We start from the raw sequence: 21793 nt of genomic DNA, 5'->3' as shown, positions 1-21793 counted from the left end.
ATATTGAATATTGCTTGGTAAAATGCATACGTACATACATACGAGTTGACATATGAGTGCCTATGTGCATATATGCATGCTTGAAAGTGTGTGTTTGTACACCTACCTTTGGGAGGACTCGTTTGAGTTTTAGACCTTGTGATTGTGTGGGACAGACCATCAAAGACATGTTCAGCTTAGAAATGGGTTTAGTTCAGTTTAGGGTAAGGGTTGGGGTTAGGTATTTAGTGGTGATGGTTAAGGTTAGGCTAAGGGGCTGGGGAATGTATTATGTCACTGAGGGTCCTCACAAGTATAGAAGTACAAACGTGTGAGTGTGTGATGAGGCATGGCTGACATGGGGCCAATTTGAGCAAAAGTTTCAAGCAGCTCTTTCAGTTTGATTATTATGGTTTAACATCATGAGACACAGCCTTGAGCCTGCAACACAAGTGTGCAAGTAATGTGTGTGTGTGTGTGTGTGTGTGTGTAGGAGTCTTTACACTAAAAAATATGACCAAAATTTTGTGATGTAACATCACACTTCATATATCTCATACATCATCACTTTTCCCTAGTAACTGTGAAACCCAGAGAGATCAGGATTGGCAGTGAGGTCACTTCCTTAATGTCTGCCAGGGGTAACACATACATATGCACGCACACACACACACACACACACATACATGAGACTGAGACCTGAGCTACAAATGTCACATGTCCCACTACAGCCTCAGTACACACACACTCATTCACACTCACTGTAGATGAAATGGCCTTTTCATGAATTACTACTACACATATCCTCTCTTTTTCAACCAATTTGCCAGTAAATTGGTTGTGCAATCTGCTGAGAAGTAGAATTACCTTACAGCATGATGTCTTAAACTGCAGATAAAATCATGCTCTGGGCTTTCTGAAGAGAAGAGAAATAAATTGCATTATAGAAGATTTTCATTTCTTTCCCAGCATACTCTGAAGTATGTGGAGTTACGCAAGGCACACCTACCTCTCTTCTATGAACATTTAACTGATAATTACTGACATTGTACAAGGTCACTTTGTTCAACTCTTAAGCTTTATATCCGCCACTTAATTTCCTAATATAACAATGCTGCCTGTGGACGTGTAATATTAATATCTACAGGTCTTTTGACAAAGACCAGGAAGTGTTGAAGCACTTAGTAGTATGGTGTCTGATCCTGGAGTCAACCCAAGTGTAAGCCTTTTTAGGACAGCGAGCAGCCTGTGTGTGTGAGTGTTTAGACTGAGCAGCCCGCCCTGCTCAATGTTTATCCGTAGTCAGGCAAACTATGCTATAAAATACTTGATAAATGTGATGGTGTGCAGTATGTATGTTGTTGTAGGAGTCCAGAAGGAAGAACAGAGCAAAACAGAGAGAGATAGAATCTATTTGATGTGTTCAGGTGAGCAGAGGATGTTTTGTTGGATTCAGACAAGAGAGGAGGCTTTAGATACAGGTGGTAAATATTTCACTCTGAGGCATCTGTCTCTTTGTCGTGTGCTTGGATGCCTGTGTCTCATACCGTTAGTGAGGGGCTGAGGGAGGGAGGTGTCAGAGGAAGAGAAAGTGGGAGGGGAATATGGGTAGAGGAAACATCTGCCTCTCCTTTAACCACTCCAGGGATGGGAAGATGTAATTAGAAGAAAGGACTGAGCCATTGACTGTTACCAGGATGAGATCCAAGTGCTTACACTGAATGGCTGATTAACACTATGAAATGCAGGGGTCAACTGTGTTGTTTTAATGGCTGTTGTGGTGGTTACTAGGATGAATAAGGCCGTGAGAAGACTAATGTCTTTAACAGCCACTAATGCCTACGTTTAAGCCCCTGTTAGACGTAATGTGGTACCAGTGACTGCACCAAGCACAGACTGTGCTTTTATGGATTCATTTTATCCTGCACACCCTCTTGAGTATTGCAGTGTTTGTATCATGTTGTTATTTGCAACCTTGTTTTGGTGGAATGAGAAATAAAAGAAGACACAAACCAACAAACAAACACAGTATTTCAGCACAGGTGAAGCATGTCACAACTCAAAAAAGAGATTCATTCTGGGTTCTGGCATCAAGGAGCCATCGCACTATTTCAGAGAGTAGAGTACATTGTGATTCATTCACTTAGTTTGAAATTAACATTAAGCCTAATCCAAACAGTTTTGGTAGTCTTTGACTTATGTTCTTAAAAAATGGCCAAAGGTTTAGTTTATTTGTAATACAGAAAAAACTGAGAAATGCTCAAAAACCTACAGAGAAAAGCTGAAATGCTGTCATCAAACTCAAATGTTATTATTACCCATCAAAACATTTGAGGGGCAGCAAAATGCAGCCAAGTCAAACACTGACCTAAAAAGCATAATTTTTCCCTGAATATAGTGTTATGAGATAACAAATATCTTTTTGACATAGTCTTGGAAAAACCTAGAAAATGGCTCCGAACTGGTGTCAGAAAAGTATTTTTTTGCACAAATTACATAAACAATGTAGCTACAAATAGTCACAGAAATCATCTCTGCTTAATTCAAGTTCTTTATTTGCTGATGTTTTCAGTGTTGGCCACTGTAGCAACTGCAGTTCTTCACAGTATCGAGTTTCTGTGTTGTCCAGTTCAGGTCAAGAGGAACTCACATTTCAAGCGCAAGTAAAGCTCCTTCCAGCATGCTTCGCTTTTTGTCCGAATGCCAGTCTTAAGCTTTTAAGTCCAGGCTGAGCTTTCTTCAGAGGGTGATGTGATGAGAGAGGGCATTGCATGCTATGTTTGGTCAAATATCAAGCCAAGGCCAAAAGCTGGTAATATTTCACTCTCCGGATGTAGAGAGAGGCCTCATCCCTCACATTACTGCTCAGAATTTCCTGATGCATGAGAGAGATATATAAAGACAGTAAGAAAAAGAAAGCAAACAAAGGAGATATTGGTTGATTTGTACGTGCATGTGTGTGTTTACTGTCTACCGTAAGTGTGTGTGCAGGTCAGTTTGTAATTCTGAGCTTTAGGCCCAGAGAGTGAAGATAATGGGAGAAAGACATAGCCTAAAATCTCTTCATCTTACAAGCCTGGTCTGGATGGAGAGAAAGCATCCAAATCAATCAAAGACAGACCTTTTCTTACTCATCTTGCAGAAAAAATGTATTCACATCGTAACTTCATTTCATGCAGCAGTGATGTGTCATCCTAAAAACAATTGCTTGGGTAAGATTTGGTGAGATCTACCAAAATGTATATCCTTAGCATCAGGTATCTTACAAGATAGTAAAATCCACATTTTTAAAGATTTAAGCAACCGAATTTTTGAAGTATAGGATGATTCACCATAAACATTAACTTATTAATTTCCGTAACCTAACTATCATCATTACTCAAAATAAAGTATTCAATTAAATTCCCCCTCCGCTCAAAAAAATGTTTTTGTTCTTGTTCTTACAGTTGGATGTTTGAGCTTCACTGTGCAGAATGATGTACGTGCAGAGTTTGATACTAGAAGCCTGTTTTCACATTAATCTGCTGAATGTGGAAAGTTTCTCTGTGCTCATTCAAAATCTGTTTTTTTTTGTTGTTGTTTTTTTTAAATGATGGAGCTACGAGCATGATTTGTGACATAAATAGTTTGGAAGCCAATCCCGGTCCAGTATGCAGCTTACACAAGTGTGATGTGGAAACTTGAAGCCTCCAGTGCACAAACACTGAGAATAGACTTTACAGTGAAGTAGGAGACATCTTGTGTCCAGCAGTTAAACTTCTGAAATAAATATATTTGCATTTTTCATAAATTCTGGATTTTTAATGAGGGAGATGGAGTAGATGCCATTTTAAGGATTTTAACGTGGTAATTATAGCTTTTTTTGTGGAAAAAACATATCAGAAACACATGATTGTTTCAAGCAGAGTGTTTTTATATGTCTTAATAAATGTCTGGGGGGGGGGGTCTTTAAATTTAAATTGTCAAAAATAAGGCTGGAGTGCACAGCTGGAAAACTGTAAAATGAATTTTCAAGCCTTTTTAAAATCATTTTGTAAATCACTTTTATTCATGCATCATTTTAAAGACAGGTTATTGAAATAGCATTATGAACTGACACATTTAATGACAGTAATAATGAATAACATTAATCATGATTATTTGGATAATGGAGACAGTTAGATGTTGTTTAGAGCTCTGAAAGCAAGTAATTGGTCCTTTGAGCTTACATTACTTTGGTTACATATAGTCCAAGGTGAAGAATGAACTGTGACAAATGAGATGGATTGATGTATTTTGCATCTGCTAATTTAATCAATCATTTTATGAATTGTTTTCTAAATCTACCAGTTAAGTGAATGATTATTACCTGATATTATTATGTTGGTTGTCAATCTGTATATTGAAAGCTTTGGCAGTTTCAGAATAAAATACTGTATGTAGCGATTTAATGAGTTACTACAAAAAAGTCAATAATGGTGGCAGTGTTCCAACAGGGGATGAAGTACTGCAATTAAATATTGCACCTGCATTGTATCTGATGACGACACTTATAGACAGGCGGCAAATTAAAGGAAAAAACAACATAAAGTGTCTTAGTAAGGTGTTCTGCCACCACGTGCCACCAGAACAGCTTCAGCGCACCTTGGCGTTAATTCTACAGTCTCTGAACTCTTCTGGAGGGATGAACATCATTCCTCCAAAAGATATTCTCTCATTGGATGTTTGATGATAGTGGTGGAGAGTGCTGTCTAACATGTCGGTCCAAAATCTCCCATAGGTGTTCAATTGGGTTGAGATCTGGTGACTGTGAAGGCCATAGCATATAATTCACATCATTTTCATACTCATCAAACCATTAAGTGACCCCTTGTGCCCTGTGAATTGGGGCATTGTCATCCTAGAAGAGACCACTCCCATCAGGATAGAATCGTTTAATCATAGGATAAAGGTGATCACATAACAACTTTATATTGATTTGCAGTGACTCTTCCCTCTAAGGGGACAAGTGGACCCAAACCATGCCAACAAAATGCCCCCCACAGCATAACAGAGCTACTGGATCCCCTAAATGTAGGGGTCAAGCATTCAGACCTGTACCAGTTTTTTCTTTAATTTGTCACCCGTCTGTACCAACACATGCACTTTTTTAAACTGAAATTCTGTTCTTTACTAGTGTGAGAAAATTGACATAGTATGACTGCAAAGCCTCACTGTTTAGAGGTCACACCTATACACAGGGGGATTACAGCCCTAAATAGAAAAGAGAGACTAGGACAGCACTCCAGTTTGACTTTTTAATATTGCCACATGGATGTTTGGGGTGTAACGCCCTTCTTCAGCATGTATACTTATCTACCAACATTTTTCTGTTCTGGCAAAGCCTGTGGAGAGGGAGGCAGTGTCCACCGAGCCTGTCTGGTCTGAGTCACTATCTGTTTAAATATGCTTGTCTTTGATTATGCTTGTATATAAGCTTCCCTCGCTTGACCTCAGGAATTATAGCTGTGGATCTAAAATCTGAATATACCTTTTATTGTGATTTTGTTTGAAGAATGCCATGTGGCAACAATTTTGATGATCAAATAAGTGTTAAAGAAATCTTTTAAACAAAAATGGCAAAAATTCCAGCCTCTCAGATGTGAATATTTTCTGGATTTCATTCTCCTCTATGATAATAAACTGATTATCTTTGGGTTTTAGACTGTTGAACAACAAAACAGGACATTTTGAGAAGTCACCATAGGCTTTGGGAACTTTTACAGACCACAAGAATAATCAATGAATCAAGAAAATAATCTGTAGATTAACTGATAATCAAAATAACCGTTAGCTGCAACCTTGGTCATGTCAAATGTTTGAGTGCAGCTGAACTTGCTTGTTGCTTTTGCTTGTTTTTACAAATCTGTATCTGTGTGTGTGTGTGTGTGTGTGTGTGTGTGTATGTGTGTGTGTAAGCTATGTTTGGGTGGGTGTGTACCACAGCAGTGTTTATCCTGTTGTTAGGTTAAAGCTTTGCTTGTGCAAGGATCAAACTTGAGAAAATACTATTCTCACCATTCTCTCAGTGTTAATGACAACCTTCTTCCAATATTTTTGCAACTTTGTTTGAAAATTGTGGGCTGGTACGGGTCAGTCTTGGTGCTTGTGTTGGCTGTGGACGTGCTGTTTACAACGTAAAAAGCTCACCACAAGGCCAGAGTTTCTGTTTTCTTTTTGGAATGCCAGGCTTTCCGTTCCAACTCTCGATTCCCTGGAGGGGAATAAAGCTAGTTTACTCTTATTTGGTAATTTAACCCATCCTCATGTAAACAAGTGCACTGGGCACAATGTGGGATTTATTTATACGCATGATGATTGTGGGGATGTGTATACCACCCCTTCAAGAGTATGAATTCCACCCACATCCACATATATTACACTGCGCAATCCCACATTAGAAGTATTTAGGATTGACAGTTCTACATGTTTGTTTCTTTTAGAGCAAAAACTGCTTTGTTGGGTTGCATATTTTGTGGAGTGATTCTTAGCTGAGCTCTGGGAATTGAGTTTACATTTTGCGGCAGTCACCAAGGGGATGTGGATGATGTGGTTGAGGAGTAATCTGTAGGGAATGGGAAGGACACTGGGTATCCGTCTTCTTTTGCAAACTAAACATCTCTGTAAGCAGACTCAGGGTGGTAACTTTTATAATAAAAACATCTGAGAGACTGCCTGAGTTTAGACTCAATAATGAATGTGCCATTTTACTTACAGTCAAATGACTCAAATCAAGACTGGGCTGTAGTCAGAGTTTTAGAAATAAGGTAATTAGTCCAAATTACTCCAGTGGAACCCCACACCCTTTTTTATGACATGCCACCAAAAAAATCATTATACACAATAATCTAAATACTGTTTTGGTTCTCCACACTCCACAAATTATGATGGAGAGATATGTCCATTAAGTCCATTATATTTTTTTATTGTTATTATACCTAAAAATAGTTAAATTTAAACCTGCATTAACTGATTTTGGATACTGCAGAGGGCAGCATAAGAAACTTCAAACAAACTCTGCTATATCAGCTGTTAAGTTGATATGGGAAGCTTGTTAGCAAATCTAGCGGCACATCCAGCAGATACAGAGCAATACTAGCATTTAATTGGAGGTTTATTTCTGTTCACTCGATGAATGTAAGTCTAATATTAGTAGCTCTATTTTGGTCTCCTCTAACTTCTGTGGGAAATGCAGTCCACTATGTTCACCAGCTAGTTGCTAACTGTGTCCCACTGTCGTTTGGTGTTTGGGCAGGCTTGCTGGGGAAGGCTTGTTTGCTGAAAACAGTTTCCTGCTACTGCTGGAAACAATGCTATTAAAGCTCTGAAAGTGAACCAAAACAGTAAATTTGCCAAAACAATGAGCTGAAAGTTGTTGAAATGCTTGGTAGAGCTGAGGGGAACTGCAGATGTGGGTTCAACATCACAAGAGACTCCTTTCACATTGTCATTTGATCATTTTTTATTGTAAAGATATTGATTATAGCACCTTCAAAGATACTGGTTCTAAAAAACATCATGTCAGCTTTAATGAACCCATCATGTGTAATGGTATGATGTAAACTCTGCCACACGTGATTAAAACCTTCAGTTTCCTAAAACAAAGCCAAGGACATGACCTTTGTGTCCTTAAGGATAGGTACGACCTTGTCCATGAGGCTTTGTCAGTGTGCTAACTTATTATTGAATGTGCAAGAAAAACAAAAAACTAATTATAAACTAAAACTAAAGTTATTTTTCCTTGGTAATAGTGACACATTTAGTTAAAAATATGGACAAAAAACACCATGAACATGTTTCAGATTTTTAGAAAGTCTGAAAAAACCCAAAAGAGTTAGCAAAGGCTTTGGCTCTGAGTCTAAGTGCCAAGATCTGATTATTGTGATTACTTCTGATTGTTTGCTATTTCATATAAAGTTATTTTTTGTGTCTTTTTAAAATTTTTGTCCAAATATGTCAACCCTTTTCTAAAAGCGTACTGCTTTTCTCATCATGTTATTGTAATTCCCCTGTATCTTGCTAGTTACCTCTCTGTAAATTTGTACTGAAAAGTTTAAACTGACTCCTTGATTTTATTTGACTTTTTTCTTTGCTCTTCTTCCCTGTAGTCTGGTTCCTTGCACTCCCTCTTCTCCCACATATTATACTCTCTGCACCTTCATCCCTCCCTATGACCTAGGGCTGGGCGATATGGACAAAATCAAATAACACAATATTTTTGACCAAATACCTCAATATCGATATTGTGACAACACTGTAGGGATGACTATTGATGCTTTAACAAAATATTTACACAAATTAGAGTTTTGCTAAATAATCATCAGTAATGTGGATATAATGACTAAGTGGGTTAATAATAGAACAGCTAGAATAGTCTGATTAGTTCAGAAAATTACATCACTTTACTGTAATTCAGCCTTTAAAACCAGCAACCAACACTTATGCCGTATCACGATATCACGATATTCAAAATCTAAGACGATATCTAGTCTCATATCATGATATTGATATAGTATCAATATACTGACCAGCCCTACTGTGACCCCAACATGCACATATTCATATATACACACACACACACTCTCTCTCTCTCTCTCTCCTCTCTCTATGCGAGCACACGTCTCAGTTTCAAAGCAAACATCAGCTAAAAGGTTAACTCACTTTGTTCTTGCAGCCTTTGCCTTATTAAGTTATTGGATGAGCTGTTGGCAGATTGCTTGTCATACAGCATTTGGTTTGCTTTATTTTAAAGGTCAAGGGATTGTTTGTAAGCTTAGCTCTCTCTCTCACTCTCTCTCTTTATCAGAACTAGGAAAGACTGGCATTAGATAACAGAGGGAGATAAATACATTGTGTGTTTATAAACTAGACTATCTTTGTCTCTAATTTGTTTTTGTCTCTCTCCTCTGTATGTTTTTAGGGTAGCCAAAGCCATGAAACTGGCGCTGTATGAGACTCCCACTGGCTGGAGGTACTTCGGGAATCTGATGGATTCTGGGCGTTGTTCCCTCTGCGGGGAGGAGAGCTTTGGAACAGGTACGATCTCTTCAGCACACTCACTCGGTCCAAACAACGAAACAGCTTACAGAAATGTATCTGGTGAATACAGTACAGACACAGGGCAGCAGTAGCCTGTCAGCATGTGAGTAGAAGGTCACTGATTCAAACCCCTGGACCGGCTTGGAAAATATGAGTGGGCGTGTGACTAAGAAATCCCCTCCCTTTAGCAGCAACTGTTGTTGAGGAGCCTGCGAACAAGGCCAGTTGCTAGAGGACTGCACTGGCCAGCTGCTGCTCTTGTGGTGAATATGCAGCAGGGACTTAACACTCAAACGTCAAGTGTGTCCAGTCAACTGTCTCTTGAAAATTAAAGGAAAAGTCCAGTTTATTACAGCTTTGGTCTTATTTTTGTTTTGGGGGTTTATGATAATATTGTACATAGAAAACTAATTGTTGAGATTTGAAAACACACAAATGGCTACAACCATGTCTGACTGATTTCAGCCATTTTTATATTGCAATAAAACCTAAACTGAGTACCTGAAATGTTGTCACATTGCCAGGAAGGCAATAAACAGTTAATAAACAGGTAATAATTTTGCCATTTTCCTTTCTTTACTTTCTTTCTTTCTTTCTTTCTTTACTAACCCTGAGGATTGTTTGAAGCAGCATTTATTTGTTTATTTAGCCACTTGAGTGAAGAGATCCAAAACTCCTAAAAACTTCAGGCGAACATGTTTGCAAACAGTCTGATATTGGGTCTTCTTGTAGCTCTATTTTGCTCTCCACCAACTTCTGAGGGAAATGTTTGGTTCTTTAGTGGCTAAATGCTTCACTTTGTTCACCAGCTAGTTTCTAACTTTATCTGTCTGCTGTTTGGTGCGTGATTTATCAGAGCTTGTTCCCTGAAAACGGCTTGTTTGCTGCTGCTGGAAGTGAGACTGAACCAAAACAGTAAAGTAGCAAAGATGCTCAAAGATGCTAAATGCTACACAGAGCTAAAAGGAACTTCAGAGCTGGATTATGCTTCTTTATGGTTTCAATTTTACAAGCGACACATAGTCATTTGACCCATTGTTCATGTAAAGATATTGATTAATGGAGCTTTCAAACCTGTGTGTTTGTCTGACAGCTTGCGTTCCTGACCCTGTTTGACCTCTTCTCAGATCTGAGCAATTAACTTAATATCCAACAATATCCAAGTAGTTTGAAACCGAAATTATCCTTTAAAGGTTAAAATGATGACAATTGACAAATCAGGCTATTCTTGGTGTAGAGCCTAACCAAGTTGCAAGTAGTGCATCCTGACTGCCAGCAGCTTCAGTCAGAGTCTAATAGATGTGAGGGCTGTGACCCTGGCTGCATGTGTAAATAATCCCCATTCTTCTGCTATAAAAGGAGACAGGGGCTCCCTGAATCACGGCAACATCCAGACAGACCTCCAGTGGCAATGTTTTCTATGAATGTGCGCACAGTCACATACACACGCGATCAGAAAATATAAACAACGTGTATGTACAAATGATACATGTACACGTTTGCTGTCTCTTGCCCTCCCTCCACATCTGCTTCTCCTCTCTACCTTTCCCACTGCCCGTCCATTTTTCTGTTCATCTCATTATAGCTCTGACCTTCTCTATTTTTAGCCCTCATAACTGCACTCATAGCAACAAACGTTTAGTCTTATCTTTACTATAAGTGTCCCCTTTTTTCATCTTGATAGTTTATTCTGTTTAATCAGAGAGGATATCTTTGACTTCGGAGGAAGACGAAACAAGACAGGAAAAAGTGAGAGGAAAAAGGCTAGTGGGTGTGAACAGGAGAGAAAAGAGGAGAAGCTTGTAGCAAAGAGAGAGCAGAGGGAGTAGGGAGAGTCCAAATATGAGAAATATTGACGAGGAGGAGAGAACTGGAAGGAACAGAGGCGCAGAGAGCACAGAGGACTATGGGAGCTTACTCGTTGTCTACCCATGTAAGGCCAAAAGCTCAGAGGGAGCCCTGCATAGTAAATCATCTGAGCTGTATACCACTCCTGCTCTTTACTAACTCTCATACACTTACCCAGACACACACAGACAGCTTGAACCATTATAAGGGTTAATTTAACCGGTTCTGTCAAACTTTGCTGTACTGAACACTGAAAAATACCCCAAAACACTGCCAGTTCCTATAAGTCAAGTTGTGATTAACAGCGATAACACGTTTTTGGAGTTGAGCTGAAAAGAGAAGCTGATAGTAATAAAAAAAAAAAAGAGTTTACAGTACAAACTGAAAATGTCTGGTTCTGCTTTGTTGATACAGTAATGAGATCTGTAAGTTATATTATGTGACCCCATGTGACAAAGGGAGACAGACAGCGAGACAGGGATTAAATATTGACAACTGTCAGTTTCCTAACAGCTGTATACTGCTAGAGCCGGACAGAGCTAAGAAGTACACTTCTTATTTTCAAGAGATATTATCATGGATTTGTTTTACATTACGTTTTATCTCACTTCTGATCTCTTTTTAAAATATACATTAAACATGTAAGTTCAGTCCATTTTCTGCTCCAAGCTCTTGTAGTGAAACATTACTAACATATTCTATCATATTAAAGTGTTTCCTTAACGGATACCTTCACTGTGCAGCTGCCTTCGAGAACAGACTGATGGCTCCCCAATGAAGGAGACTTAAGGGTGTGAACTACTCCTCTGTTTGTGTGTGTGTGTGTGTGTTTTGGGGTGGGAAGCAGAAGACATTATTTGTGTTGGGATGTTTGGTACGTCTCCAAGCCCTCCCTGACCTTCTGTTACATACCGTATGGTAGCGGCTGATAAACTAAATTTGGCTACGTTTTTACATTTGCTTGTTACAAGTTGTGTTTGCAGATCAGTAAATTGCTGTGTAATCAAAAAAAGGTTACGAAGCCCCAGTTGTGAATTACCGATACCGCTCTCATATCCTACAAAAGTTGTGTTAGGCACATGGCAGGAATATGTCAAGATTATATGTTATCTCTTGATGCCTCAGTTCAGTTCCATAGTGATTGGAAAGGCTAGTGAGTTTTGACTTTTGGTGTCTTCTTCCTCCTCCAGGTTCAGACCACATTCGTGAAAAAGATGGTTTGTGGTCGGTGTTGGTGTGGTTGTCCATCATGGCCGCTAGGAAACAGGGTGTGGAGCAGATTGTCAGAGAGCACTGGGCCAAGTTTGGACGCAACTACTTCTGCAGGTAATCAGCTGAGCAATGTCTGAATACAGAGCTGATTGTTTATCTCCCATGGAGCCACATTCCTTGGTTGAATCATTATGTCTTGAATTTATTTAAATCTACAGGCTCTGAGACTAACTTGAGCGATTCTCAATCCCTTGTATTTCCACCGAAGCCTGATATGTCTCCTAGGCCTTCACCTTCATCCACTTCCCCTCCAGTCCTCCTCACTGGTTGTCACTTGTTCTTATTTTAACCTCTCCCTTGTGAGAGGCAGAGATAGTTACTGCAGTCAATGTTCCCACTGACAGTTGCTACAGCTTTTCATGTTCCCACACTTAGCTTCCATAATCTGATACAAAGTTCCCACAGCACATTGATGGAGAGGACTTAAAGGACAGGCCAGGGGCCAGACCCCAAAAAACTATGTAAACCATTAACAAGGAGAATCTGTCATGGTCTAATGTTTTATGTAGTTGAAAAGCCACCAAAACATTAAACCAACTTGTAGTACCAGAGAAAAAACTAGAGAAGTGCCTTAATGCAATAAAAATATAATGTAACAAACAGCAACGATGCAAAAACGTGTCTTTATCTGACAGTTTTTCCTCTTAACCAAGCCACTGTCTTAGTGCTTTCTAATTACATGTACAGTATAAGTGTGTTAAGTTTCTAACCGAGCATGTATGTGTTTGTTTGTATCTTGTGATTGCCAGGTTTGATTATGAAGGCCTGGACCCACGCGCAGCCTTTTACCTTATGAGGGAACTGGAGGGAGTAATCTCAGATAAAGCATTCACCAGCCAGAAGTTTGCTGTAGGAGACCACGTATACAGTGTGGAGAGGGCCGACAACTTCGAGTACATCGACCCCGTGGATGGAACAGTGGCTCGAAACCAGGTCAGTTATGTAATAAAATTAAAGGATTGAAAATAAACAATATGAAAAGTAGGCTATTACCTCCATAACAGTCAACTCTACCTAGAATATTTGGCAACAAAGTATTACTTCGACATAAAGATTTCAGATAGATTTAACAGTAATCATATTGCAGATGCTTGACTTTAATATGGCAAGGAATTGATCTTGCTCACAAGACTGTTGACTACTCTGTAGCCACCTAGGTTTTTAAATTTCAGATTCATTATTTAGTGAGGAAAAGGAAATTATAAATTCTTGTTTAATAAAAATACATATAGATCATTTGTATTATGTGTCTCTTGGTACACAGTAGTGACATTTTACTGCTGTTCCTGTGTGATTGAAGTTCAGTTTGGTTTCAGTGCGTAGATTTCAACATTCAGTGGTAACTGTTACATGGAACTGGATATTTTCCTGATGGCTTTCAAATATACAACTAAGCAGTAATAGTGGATAACTGTGGCAGCAGCGAACATGGGTTACACTGTTCTGGAGGGTGCATGTCTGCTCCATATTTTTTTAAAAAGAAAGGAAAGAACAACCATGGTACAATTCAAGGAAGAGGAAACAAGTGCGGTGCCTGTATACTGTAGACTAGGGGTGCAACGAATCACAAAACTCACAGTTCAGATCGTATCACCGTTTTGAGTCACGGATGGGATAATTTTTCGGATCAGCAAAAAAAACCCCCAAAAAACAAAACAAAAAACAATTCTGTAAAACACTTAAGCAAGGAACTTTTGCCTGTGGTCTTTAAATTAAAACAACATTCAAGATGTCCAATGTTTAAATAAAGTCTTAAAATATATAAAATATTTAATACTTGATTGTTAAATTAAATTGCAATATGAGGCATGATACCTTCTTCCTTAAACATGCTAGTGAATGAAACAATCAAAACATTATCATCAAAACTTGATGATAAATTATAAACATGAACACGTCCTGCAGCTTAGCTTGTTGAATGAGCTACCAAACAAACATTCACTGGGAAAAAGTGCACCGCTAACGTCAGTTAGGAGCTAGATAGCTAATTAGTTGTGCAGCTGCAGCACATTAAACAGCATGTAAACATACCTGCAGGTGTCACTTCAGACCCGTTAGATGCTGGTTTGGTCGTTGCTCTTCAAAATCCCTGTCAGCGACATGCTGTCTGTGCATGACTTGTAGCTACAGCATTTTGTTTACTTTGTCTCCAGTGAGACATTAAATTTTGCAGTTAATACGCAGTTCACATACGTGCCGAACCACGGGGAGCGATCCATATGGATCATGGATGAACTATGTTCTATAACACCACTACCACCACCATGTACAGTATATACTGTTCAACCCTTTACCACTTAAAGAAATTAGCATAATATCCGCCACTATGATTTTTTTGGGTGAGCATTTTAAAATTATTCTGAAGGCATAAGATTTGATTTGCTGTAGTAGACAGCTGCTTGATTTAAAAATTAAAAACCTACACACAGGGACTCAAATAAATAGGCCAGTGATGAGGTGTCTCTTCCCCAATAGATACTAGGGATCTTCAGTGGTCATATAATCTGTATCCAACCAAAAACTGATGTGTTACTTCCTTACCTGAACTCAAGATGGATCTCAACACCAACTGGACCAATCTCGGTTTTTGCACAGAACCCTGGTTCTGTAGCAATTTAGGTTGAACTGAGGTGGATGAGAAAGTGTGACTTGAGAGCTGGTTCACATCAGGTCAGGTCTGCCTGAAGACGTCTTACAATCTCTCTCTCTCTCTCTCTCTCTCTCTCTCTCTCTCTCTCTGTCTCTCTCTCTCGCGAGCCAGACCACCCACTGAGCTTCTCATCAGAGAGGTTCCATGTTTGGACATGACAGTAAATCTTCACTTTCAAACCATAAACATATGTATATACACACATTACATACAGCACATTTGTATCCCTAAACACACCGATGACTCTCCTGGTCAGCATACCCTCCCTGTCCACCCCCCCACCCACCCACCAGCTGACACCTCTGTTCTGTTGTGTCCAGAAATGTGTGGAAACTCATTCCTGGCGTCGACACTTCTCACCCTCTGCCTCACCTAATACCACAAGTACACACACACAGTGTGCTTTTTAGTGTGTACCAGTTGTCCATGTGCATAACTGTGAATACGTATGTACACTTATGTGGCCTGCATGTGTTCACACTTGTACTTGCCGGCGACTTTGTCCGTCAACTTCACCTTATGTGCCTTTACAGCGTTAAGAGGAACGTCTATTGCCGTCCTGCTGAGAACACTACTTCTCAGTGTTACCATGGTTACAGCGGCTCCACAGTTAGTTAGTCAGTTGCCCTAAAATGTGATTTAACCTCGCCGGTAAATCCTCAGCATCTCAGTCACCCCCAGTGTTTGTTATTACAGTACACATTCCTCCCAGGACAGAATTATATCAGCTGTCGTCTCTCTCTGCGGCAAGTGTGTTTGAAGGGGGAGAAGTTGGCACATGAACACACACAAACACACACACACACACACACACACACGCAAGCATGTACACACACACACAGGCATGATAAACTATGGGGGATGTACACAGCAGTGGCATGGCTTTGTAGTCTGCTACTGAATTCATTCTGCATTGTCTGCATGTTTTAAATAGATAGATAGATTGATAGATAGATAGTTAGATAGATAAGTCGGTCAGTCGATCGATTTATAAATAGATTTCTTGTCCAATTTAACTATTTGTTTTAGAAAATAAACTTTACTTTGATCATTTTCAGTCTATAGTAGAAAGTAAACATATCTGTTTACCTGTTTTGCTATGTGCATGTCTGTCTGTCTATTATTAACATTCATATTGAATTAATATAAATATATTTACAATTGAATACATTTTGAATACAATATGTGATTTAAAGGTAGCTTAGCCACACAAAAGCTGAGGTAGCAGTTACTGAGATCTGCTAAGGGTTACCTTTAGCCACTTTAGCTAGTGGGTTTTCTCCAAAATGATGGGAATTAGCAACTGCCTCATTTAGTAATTTAGAAACCATGTATTTCTATGGCATAAAAATTTATTATTAAAGTCCATTTCAGTTTCACTCAATTTAGACAAAAAATGTAATTATTGTGTTTTCCTTGGTACAGAGAGAGAGACATGGACATACAGATAGACACGACCCACACCATTTGTGGCTGGTATGCATTCCACTCAGGGCCTCTGAGCTCTGCAGAGGACGGTGTTTTTTAACAGGCATTTGTCAGCCTCCTGATAACTGCTACTCTATTGTTAGAGATGAGCTGACACTCATAGATAGAAAGACAGACAGACAGGCGGACGGACATCTCTCATTATCACTGTCTCTCCTCACTCGGAGTCTGACATGTTATCCTACCGAGCCAAACACAGATTAGGCAGAAGGCGAGTCCAACCCAGCGGTACTTTCCTTTTAGTTCCACAGTCTATAAATGATGAAGCTGAATTTGTAAAGGTATTATGTAAAGGTCTGAGATTAGGTTTACTGTTGACTGTTGTACTGCAGCCATTTGTTCATAAAAATCTATTCTTGAAGAAACTAGATATGTGTCAATATCAACACATGTACATTTTTTTTTTATCTCTGAAGTGATGAATCTGAATATTTTACATTGTACATTGGAGTCAAGGTAATCACATCACCCAGCATAAAGTATTGAGGGTGTGTTTAATGAAATCCATCAGGATATTCTTCATATTCATGCTCCTTGTTTTTTTTCAAAACATATCACAGTCTTTTCCCCTGAACTTGTGTTTTGCTCTAATGGGATAAGGAAAGAGGCGCTGTGGAATTTAGGACAGATAAGAGTCATCACCCATCCATTAGTCAAAGAGTCTTATCTTCCTTACGTCAGCCAGAGTGAGTTGTAGTTGGTTACCCCAACGCAACAATATCCTGTTTTTCCTGAAGAGTTCAAACAGTTGAGGTTGTTGAGCCAGTTAAAATGTGATGTTTTTACTCTGCCTTGGTGTGAATCTGCCCTAATACAACCTTTATGAGCCACTGAACATAGAGCAATAGTCAAGTTACGTCTTTGTAGTAAATTCATATCTGGAGTCAATAAAACTTCTTAAAATAATACAGGAGTTATGACCTCACATAACTTTACAGACAGTACTATGAGAGATGCAAGCAGGCCGTACAGGACTGCTGGTTGCATACAGTCCTAGAAATGTACCTGATACTAGTGACATCTAGTGGATGTTTGCAGTTATTGCAAAAGAAGTTGTATACTGTCATGGGTAACATTTTGCTGAAAATCCCTCTATTTAGCATTTATAAGCAGTACACAACCATGTGATACATGGCTTATAACACACTATAATGTAGTTGTAAGCAAAATAAGTGTTAATGTAGTTGTCAACTATAACTCCTCCTGTGGGCACCGATAAGTGGAGATTAGTATATAAACAGATGATGATTTGAGCATAAAGTAAAACACAGTTGTAATAACAGAATTGCTTACAAATACTGTACAATAATAAACACATTAAATCCCCTTATATCTGCTGATTACTACACTGTAATCTGTTATAAACCATTTATTAAATGTTTGTATACTGCTTGTAAATGCTAAAATGGGGGACTTAAAGTAAAGTGATAGATCCCTTTTGTCTTTAAGTCTGATATTTAATGATTGATTAGTCAATTAACTGACTAGAGAACAAAAAGAAAAGAAAACAAACCAAACATTTTCTGGTAATAAATGCAATCACGTTTTCCTCATTTCATATTGTTATAAATTAAATGTGTAACTTTTGTCTTCATTTTTAACATTAGTAATAGAAAATGAAACAACAGCTCATTGAAAAGATAATGAATAGTTTAACTAATAATGAAAATAATGGCTTGCATGTTTCAAGGGTTTAAGGATCGTCTTCAGTGATGCGTCTCGTCTGGTGTTTCGGATGAGTGGGAGCGGCGGAGGGATGGGCGCCACCATCCGCATTTACGCTGAGAGCTTCGAGAGGGACCCTGAGAGACACAACAGAGAGACACAGGTACAGATTGTGTTGGTTTGTCTGCGACCTTATGTGTGTGTGTGTGTGTGTGTGTGTGTGTGTGTGTGTGTGTGTGTGTGTGTGTGTGTGTGTCTATGTGTGTGAGATCCAGAAATTCAGTGTGTGTGCACATATATGATATGTCTACATGTATAGCCGGCGTGTTTTTTTTGTGATTATTTGCATTTTAAAAACAAGACTTAAAATTTTCAACAGTTATGATTATATCTACCTGTTCACTATCTTTTGATATGCAGTATTCAGCCAGTTTAGTCATCATAAAACATATATCAGACCGTCGTAGAAATAATGTTTCATGAGAAGACAGCTCTCTCTCTTAAAATTAAATTCTTCATAATATGTAGATTCCATATAAAATGTAATAGTTGCAGAATGTACACTGTACCCGCTATAGAAAATGTTTCAGATCCCTAGAAATAAATCTTTAAAAGTTTATGAAAGAAAGCTCCATCTGTTTCATTTCACCAGTCATTATTTTGGGATAAAATGGCCTTTTCCCTGACGTATCTTGAAACAGAATTGTCTTACTTACTTACGACCACCTTTACTTTGTGCTCCGATCTTTTCGATCTTTGGAAAATTCTTAACTTGAGGCGTAAATTGTTAAGTTTTGATCTGTCTCTTGTATTAGATTGAACAACGAGAGAAGCACAGTGATATTTGCATCTACAGGAGTGCTCACATTCATAAACCTTGTGCTGTGGTTGTGATCATGTAATGCACTTTCATGTGTCCCCATTGCAGTTGATTGACCTGTAGACTTTGGAGTGATTAATAACACTAGCTTCTTGTGTGGTTATGGATGTTTGAATAGGTAGCTTACTTTAACCATATTCAGGGGTTGTAAAGCTGCAGTTATGGTGGTTAGACAGTCTCATTTAGGTTTGGCCACCTAACCATACAATTTTATTAATTAGAATATGCTTTTACAAAGAAGAATGACCCCATTTTGTGCAACCATGACCAAAAGCTGCAAATCAGAGAGACTGATCCAGAAACGATGAATAAGGTACAGATTTCACAGTCATAAGATGCTTATTTGAGCATTAAAGTCTATATTTTAGCATTCATAATATGTATAATATTATGTCATTAATGTATGCTTAATTCATGTGCAAGAACGTGAATCTTAGGGGGCAGCAAAATCAATAACTAATCTGCAGATTAATACATAAACCAGTCTAAAGTATTTAAGACGCTAAGTTTGAATAGGTAAAAGTATGTCATTTAACTCTGTGATTATGTTTTCCTTGTCCCTGTTGTCTGACCCACCTTGAACCCTTGTTCAGTCTGTCATTAATATTAGATCATAAATTCAGTTCCTAATCACTCTGTTCCTTAGTCGACACACATAAATCATCAGACATGGCACACAGTACATGATTATACAGCATTCTTATTAGGTTAGATTACGAGTTAGGTTAGATTAAGAGCTGCTCAGAGCAGCAAAGCCACAGGCTGTCAGACTTTGCAGCCTACACAACATCATTAAGTCTCACATTGTAGTTGTGTTTATATGCTTAGACTATATATTGTGTGTGTGTTGCATACCACCACACAACCCTAAGCAATGCAGAGTTGTAAATACCACCATAACTGCTGAGTCATCTCATATAACTCTTAAGCAATGTTACTGACACGTGTAGTGCACATACATCCATTACGTACCTACTGTATAAGCATCCAGCTAATTGTTCCTAGCACTTATTCATTCCTAGTTTTTATGTATTTTATTGTAAGACATAGATGTTTAGTTACACCTGGTCTAGTTGAAACTCCTGTTGTGGCGCAACTCAACATTTCCTATTTTTTTATTGCACTGCAGAGTACCCGATGTTCAGATTCTATGAATGAATCATCCATAACGAGTAACAAGAACTAGCTGACAAACTAGGCTGTAAAATTGTCTTGACACGCATGTTGACACACTTTTTATAGGGCTATAGGATGACATAAGTCAAACTGCGTTATCTGCTCTTGAATCTGTTCAGCTATCTGTTTATCTGCATGGTGTTTTTAGACCCCAAACTCGCATGATATCTGCCATACATGTTGCCTTGCACAACAAAACAAAAACAAGGTCAATGTCTGCTTGGAGAATTGTCGTTTGACCACAGTGTTGGTGTGAGAGGCTCCATGTCATAATCAGTGCTCTCATAGTCATAGTTTCATAGGTGTTAAGCTGTGCTAGAGCTGCTTATAATATAAATTATACAGTATCTCTTGAGAAAGTGTGAATTTGAGTTATTATAACGCTAGGTGAAGTGATTTCTGCAGGCTCACAGCATCATGCACAAAAAAAACCAAAAAAAACATTTTAGTTGTGGACTGAAAGGGATTTACTTTATACCAGCATGTGGTTGCAGCTAAAAAAAAAGGGCAAACCTGTAAGTTGAGCAAACATTCTGTTCATTAAAGATACACTACCTGATTTTTATATTTATGATACCAAAAAGCACTTCCAAATCCCAAACCTCCTCCCAGCTTAGTTTTGATAGTTTGAAATACAACTGTGTCGATTTTCAACACATGCTTGTTACTGCAGGTGGTGCTGGGTCCTCTCATCGCCATCGCTCTGAAGATCTCCAACATCCATGAGAGGACAGGACGCCGTGGCCCTAACGTTATCACATGAGCAACTATGAAAACACACACACACACACTCACATGCACACACATGCATCTACCTGCTCACACAGATAAAAAAAATACCTTCAAAATACCTTACCTTGTAATTTTCTGCCATTTTTAAATATGCCTTCATTGTAGCTTCAATTAATTTTTAATTTCCCTCTTTACATGATGACGAAAGAGCTCACAGCTACTGACGTGCTTGCTCGTGGATTTAATCTGTTTCAAAAGGAAAATTCTAGTTGGACACTGTTCTCTCAAATGTTTATTGACCACTATCATCAAAATTTGTGTGTTTTAAACAGGGAGTTATTTCATTTTGCAATGGATAAATAATGAAAAATGTGTAAACAGCAAATATGTTATGAATGTGCATGTGAGTCTGGCTGATTCTATGTTTGTGCCTTGCATTTGTCAAGAATTATTGATTAAGGGAGCCTAAGAGAAGTTTTTTTAAAGTCACCATGCAGTTTTTATACAGTACAGTTCTCACTTTTCATATTGCTCATACCTATACACTCATATACTGTATGCCACAATGTTCTTCTTCAACCATTTCATGCAAAAGTACCCTACTTCAAAGTGTAAAATAAAGCAGGCACTGCATCACAACAGAATTAGTTGATGTTTGATGTAAAATCGCATATCTTTCTTTATGAAGTACTTGGAAGTTGTCACACTCATGTTTACTACCTGACGGTATTCAAAATGTAAAATAACAAAATAGCAAATCACAAATAATGAAAAAGAAAATATATTTTAGAATGATGTGCTATTTGGCCTTTTTTTTCTCTTTAATTTGTCAGCTTAGGCCTTTGGGAATGCTATGCAAACAGTGAATATATTATTTCTTCTTTTTTTTATCCAAATAAACGTTTTTGTGTGCAGCACTTGCCTTTTTTAATTGCATTGGACATGTATAATGGGGACAAATAAAAATACATCAGAGTGAGATACTGTACGTTGCCCTTAGGCATTTTTGGATTTTAATTAAACACATTTTTCATAATTAAGAGCCC

At 38.4% G+C, this 21793-nt stretch overlaps 1 protein-coding gene across 1 annotated transcript in view; it reads left to right on the top strand.

The window, feature by feature from the left end:
• Positions 1-21661, top strand: part of pgm5 (phosphoglucomutase 5) — a 29318-nt gene extending 7657 nt beyond the window's left edge. Inside the window, exons 7-11 of the mRNA XM_067612530.1 lie at positions 8918-9033; positions 12075-12210; positions 12906-13089; positions 17985-18122; positions 20689-21661. Coding sequence (XP_067468631.1) covers positions 8918-9033; positions 12075-12210; positions 12906-13089; positions 17985-18122; positions 20689-20778 — 664 coding nt within the window. The 3' untranslated portion in view covers positions 20779-21661. The remainder of the gene's footprint in view (positions 1-8917; positions 9034-12074; positions 12211-12905; positions 13090-17984; positions 18123-20688) is intronic.
• Positions 21662-21793: the final 132 nt, after the last annotated feature.

This window comes from Thunnus thynnus, chromosome 2 (genome assembly GCF_963924715.1).
Source record: "Thunnus thynnus chromosome 2, fThuThy2.1, whole genome shotgun sequence".
Taxonomy (NCBI): Eukaryota; Metazoa; Chordata; class Actinopteri; order Scombriformes; family Scombridae; genus Thunnus; species Thunnus thynnus.
Note: the sequence above shows the minus strand (reverse complement) of the source record. Positions and strands in the feature narration are given on the sequence as shown.